General features: G+C 41.0%; 1 protein-coding gene across 1 annotated transcript in view; it reads left to right on the plus strand.

Annotated features, from left to right (window-relative positions):
• The window catches only part of pex7 (peroxisomal biogenesis factor 7), a gene marked incomplete at its 5' end in the record, with an annotated part of 31,703 nt that extends 27,793 nt beyond the window's left edge, over nt 1-3,910 (plus strand). The window contains 1 exon segment of the mRNA XM_076112127.1: nt 2,905-3,910. Coding sequence (XP_075968242.1) covers nt 2,905-2,988 — 84 coding nt within the window.
• Between the last annotated feature and the right edge of the window lie 2,090 nt (nt 3,911-6,000).

Raw genomic sequence — 6,000 nt, forward strand, 5'->3', positions numbered from 1 at the left:
TGATGAGGCTGCTCTACTCTTACTCTACATGTTCACTATCACGACTACAGGCGTGTTGTACGATGGGCAGTGTGCTGTTTATTTGTTGGCTGGCGGCTGTCTGTGTATGTACTGTAGGTATGCACTATGTTATTTTTGTATTTTTTACATATGTCGGTTTTGGTCTCGGGGACGGGTCAGTTTGTTCGCTATTCACGTGCATAGTGTCCTTTCAAAATAAAGTGAAAGGTTTGTGTTTAGATATGCATGTTTGTGAGACTATTGAAAGGGTTTGGAGGCCTTTTACATGGAGGTGTCTGATATACTCCGTGTTGATCTGGACTACACATGACCACCAGGCTGCTCTTTGCACATTTATTACGTGACGTTAATGTCTGTGGATTAGAAACCTTTCCATACTTTATTCATGAAAACATAATCCTGGCAGCGTAGCATATTTCTTCTTTAGATTTTTGACCACCGGTCACATGCAAACATTCAGACAAACAGCTGATAGACAGATGTTTCTTTCTTTAATCTTTCAAAGACATTTGGTCAACATTATTCAAAGCACAGCTGTTGTGACACAGCTCATAGCGGTGGGTTAGTCCTTCTATAATTCACACACAAATATGACGGGTGAAATCAACTTTGACAGATTCTTAACAGGCCCTGTCTGTCACAGTGATGGATTGTAATTCATTTTGGCACAAACCCTGCTGACATGTTAATACGTTTCCTCTGCATGAGCTTGTTGCTGATTGGCTGTGCTGCCTGCCAGCTTTTAGGACCTGAACACCCAAAATGCAACCTGGTAGGTAGGAAATAACTGCAGAACGACAGAACATTCTTCCCTCACTCGTGTATTTATAGTCCCACACAAACGAAGCTTCCCCTTCGTTGTTTAACCAACACAAAGCCAGTTCCAACACCTCTGACGATAATAGATAACATTTGTAATTATATGAATAATAAAGTGGCTTTATGTTCGTCATGTTGAAAGTGAAGTGGAACCAGCGTTTTACTTTGAAAAGCCTCATCAACCGCTGTGTGTTCTGCAGCCAGGACAGATGACAGAGAGGTAGTGTGTCATTCAGATGATAGCCACGTCCTCACAGAGGCATGTTATTCAGATGATAGCCACGTCCCACTTGATTATAAAGAGAGGAGAGGGATGTCGGTCACAGCTGTATTTTTCTCTCCACTGTATCGTCTGAATCGTCTCAGTTTAGAGCGTAAAGAGCTTCAGAAATCAATTCTTAAACCTGAGAGCTCATCTTGGTTTTTATTGGTCTTGGCTTTGTGTTGCTTTATGAATAGCACTGCAACTAACAATTACTTTTCTTACCAATTAATCTGCAAAGTATGTTCTCAATAAATCCATAATTGTTTTTTTTATAAAATGACGGAAAATAGTGAAAAAATTAAATTGCAATTGCTTGTTTTGCATCCAACATCTTTAGGTATTGAGTTAACTTTCAGTTTTGTCTCATCAGCGTCTCATTTCCGTCATCGTAAAAAAAGACTGTTGTCGAATATATTTCATTACAACTTTTGTAAATGAAATCAGCGGAGAGGTTTTGTATTGTTTCGAATATTTTCAGACCAAAGGTTCTGTTTAGTTTCTCCTTTTTTTTGCTCGTCCACTCTCTAACATTTGTGTGTTGGGAGGATAAACACATGAAAAGACAAAGATTGTAGCTGAACCAAACGTTGATGATTTGTCTCTTTGTGTGTGCTAATGGTTGTGGGGAAACATTATGTTCAGCAATTAGAGGTAAAATCCTCGAAATTGAGCAAAAAGCTCAAAGACTATATGGACTGAATGTTCTCTTCTGTAAAGACTGGACCGCTGGATGACGTAAATGCTGCAAAACATATACGGCAAAAAAGGATAATACAACAAAAATTGTACCAATTGTTGCAGTTGAGCGACTCGGTGTCCTTTCTAAAATGAATCCCATCCACAAGCTCTATAATCAGCTCGGCCTTTTCCATTAAAGGAGTCAATCTGCATCGTTTTGTCCTTGAGACATGGATGTGTACATTAGTGATGAATGATGACGGAAAGAGGATGAACTTCACTCAATGAGGGACGTCTATGTTGTTGAGAATCACAGACATACAGTGTGTCCTCAGCTTTAGCGTCCACTCCTGGAAAAGGCAGCAATGAAGAAACAAAAAGGAGGAAAGAAAAGGACAGACGACAGATTTTAGTCTTTAGAAGTGGAGACCGGCGGCCAGTCGGCCTCCTCTCTAAATGTCTTTGTCCCAGAACGGATAATGGGAGGTAATTTAGGTGGAACACTTTGATGTAAGTGTGTGCCAGAGGAGACGCAGAGAGCCGTCTGTCCTCCTTTAGTGTCCACGCTTCACCTGCAGCACCGACACACTGAGATCTCAGAGCGGTCGAGGTTATTTCAGCTGGAAGCTCGACTGTTGTTGCACTTAAAAAACAAGACTCTGGCTTCATATGTTCATAAGTAATTTCTTTTGAAATGGTGACGAACCAAAGCAAGTTTATGCCAAACGAAAAGGTGTAGGTTGAAGCCTCGGTTTAGTACACTTCCCCTTTTTATATTCATTACCATATCTGGACTGAGGAGGAGTGACGTAGAGACGGCGTATACATCTCTGGTAGAGACCTGTCAATCACCGTGTAGCCCCGCCCTAAAGCATCCCCTGCTTTATGGTCTGTTTGACTCTAAATGGACCATAATGTACTAAATGAACATAATGCTGTATTGAAGAAGACTTGAAACTAGAGATTGAGACCATAAACTCATGTTTACAATGTTTACTGAGGTAATAAATCAAGAGAGAAGTAGAGTCATTTTCTCATAGACTTCTATACAACCAGACTTCTCTTCAGACTCTTTGTTTCTCCTTGTTTCTAACGGTGTGCGTGTTGTGTGTTGGCTGCAGGTGGTGGACTGTTCCTGGGATGAGACGGTGAAGATCTACACACCTGCCTGTCTGTCTGTTGGATCACACGATACAGCACCGTAGAACACACACACACACACACACACACACACACACACACACACACACAATTACAGTAATTTACCCCACACAAAGACACACTCATATATATTTGCTTTGAATTTCCAATATTTCTGAAATAATTAATTAAACAGAGAAAAGAACATAAAGAAAGTGACGTTCACTGTGCTCGTATCAGAGTAAAACCACAGCCTGAGTTTTCTTTACTTTCCCTCTCAGTGAGTCACTTCATTTATTTAAAGTCTTTAAAGAGTCGTTATGGTAATTAATCACAGCAGCTCACAAGCAGAGTCTGCATTGATTCTCATCATATTTTCTAATATTTAGCTGAATGCCTCCATATTTTATTTAATATTCAGCATCTATCCAGTTATATTCACTTTGGGACCCAATGGTGTAACCTTTATCATAACTGCTACCTGCCTAACTACAGTGCTAACTCTCATTTTTGTCCTGATAATAACCCTGAACTTTAAACCTAATCTAAACCCTGAAATGAACAGTTCATCTTGTGTTGTCCCCAGATGGAGGACCCCAGATAAGAGTCCCCACAAAGTGATAAAAACACACACACACACACACACACACACACACATCTTCAACAGCAGGCTTTGGGGAAAGTTCCACCGATATTGCACTTTGATTGTAGTTCCCATCCTGAATCGACTCTAAAATGTTTGATTGATTCTTGATGAGGGCGTCGTGTTGACTTTCCTGTGAATGAATTATGTAAATGAGGACGTTTTACATCCATAATATCCGTGTCATTATCCGTCTTCGTCCTTTATCGCTGGTATTCTTATTTAAAATGTCAACTGTGACTAATTTCACCAGTGAAATGCCATCAGTACTGATGATGTGTATGTGATGTGCCTTCAATAAAGATGCAAATATCACATGAAGATGTTGATATTATCAAGAGAAACACTCATATTCATCTTATTATCTGATATTAACAGTCACACCATGTTCATTCAGATATTTGGTTTTCTTTTTACAGATATTTTAATCTTTTTGAATGTTATTTGCAACACAATTCTTTCACAATAAGAACATTCGTTGATTATTGTTTCCAGTAAAAATATGAATACTACCGTGTAGAAGTACTCTGTTACAAATACAAGTCCTGCATTCAAAATGTCAGTAAAACCCAAAAGTATTAACGTCAAAAATGTACTTAAAGGACCAAAAGTTAAAGCGCTCATCCTGCAGAATACTAAATATTATATTACTGAATTATGGAGTAGAAGTACAAATTAGCATTAAATGGAAATACTCAGGAAAGGTACAAATACCTCAAAAAGTACATTACTTCCACCACAACTGAAGCCTGCAGTCAGTGTGTCATAGAAGAGGCTTAAATGATTTGTCTCTTATTACACATAATAATGTGATCAATATAAAACATGTTGATATTAGTGGAGCTTTAAGAGATGTGATCAATATAAAACATGTTGATATTAGTGGAGCTTGATATTAATCTACAGCCTCAGAAAGGAACCAAACATGATGGGCTGGAGGTGTTTCTATTATTGTGTCCACCCCTCCTCCAAGACTCCAGTTGTGCATCGAGGATCCTCTGGAATGTGCCAGGCGATGATGATGATGATGATGTGTGTGTGTGTGTGTGTGTGTGTGTAGGTAGTACAGAGCTCCCCCACTCTTCCTTGCTGCAGCCAATCACAGCTCTCCATTCTGATGATGCGTGAAGGTTTCCTCAGCAGGGAAAACCCGAACACGCTGAAGACAGATACTCTTCGTCACTCCTCCTCCTCCTCCATCTCTCCTCCTCCTCCTCCTCCTCCTCGTCCTCCTTCTCCTCTCCTTCTCGTCCTCTCCTCTTCCTCCTTTCTTTCCTATCTTCTTTCCGTCACGATCTTCATCTCCTCTCATCTTTTCTTTTTCTTTTATCCGTTTTTTCCACTTTGTTTCCTTTGCTCCTCCCTCTTTACTTTCTGTCTCTCCTTGTTTCCTTTGCTCCTCCCTCTTTACTTTCTATCTCTCCTCGTTTCCTTTGCTCCTCCCTCTTTACTTTCTGTCTCTCCTCGTTTCCTTTGCTCCTCCCTCTTTACTTTCTGTCTCTCCTCGTTTCCTTTGCTCCTCCCTCTTTACTTTATGTCTCTCCTCGTTTCCTTTGCTCCTCCCTCTTTACTTTCTGTCTCTCCTCGTTTCCTTTGCTCCTCCCTCTTTACTTTCTATCTCTCCTCGTTTCCTTTGCTCCTCCCTCTTTACTTTCTGTCTCCTCGTTTCCTTTGCTCCTCCCTCTTTACTTTCTGTCTCTCCTCGTTTCCTTTGCTCCTCCCTCTTTACTTTCTGTCTCTCCTCGTTTCCTTTGCTCCTCCCTCTTTACTTTCTGTCTCTCCTCATTTCCATTGCTCCTCCCTCTTTACTTTATGTCTCTCCTCGTTTCCTTTGCTCCTCCCTCTTTACTTTCTGTCTCTCCTCGTTTCCTTTGCTCCTCCCTCTTTATTTTCTGTCTCTCCTCGTTTCCTTTGCTCCTCCCTCTTTACTTTCTGTCTCTCCTCGTTTCCTTTGCTCCTCCCTCTTTACTTTCTGTCTCTCCTCGTTTCCTTTGCTCCTCCCTCTTTACTTTCTGTCTCTCCTCGTTTCCTTTGCTCCTCCCTCTTTACTTTCTGTCTCTCCTCATTTCCATTGCTCCTCCCTCTTTACTTTATGTCTCTCCTCGTTTCCTTTGCTCCTCCCTCTTTACTTTCTGTCTCTCCTCGTTTCCTTTGCTCCTCCCTCTTTATTTTCTGTCTCTCCTCGTTTCCTTTGCTCCTCCCTCTTTACTTTCTGTCTCTCCTCGTTTCCTTTGCTCCTCCCTCTTTACTTTCTGTCTCTCCTCGTTTCCTTTGCTCCTCCCTCTTTACTTTCTGTCTCTCCTCGTTTCCTTTGCTCCTCCCTCTTTACTTTCTGTCTCTCCTCGTTTCCTTTGCTCCTCCCTCTTTACTTTCTGTCTCTCCTCGTTTCCTTTGCTCCTCCCTCTTTACTTTCTGTCTCTCCTCGTTTCCTTTG

Source organism: Anarhichas minor, unplaced genomic scaffold, assembly GCF_050575085.1.
Source record: "Anarhichas minor isolate MPS153535 unplaced genomic scaffold, ASM5057508v1 ptg000047l, whole genome shotgun sequence".
Classification (NCBI taxonomy): Eukaryota; Metazoa; Chordata; class Actinopteri; order Perciformes; family Anarhichadidae; genus Anarhichas; species Anarhichas minor.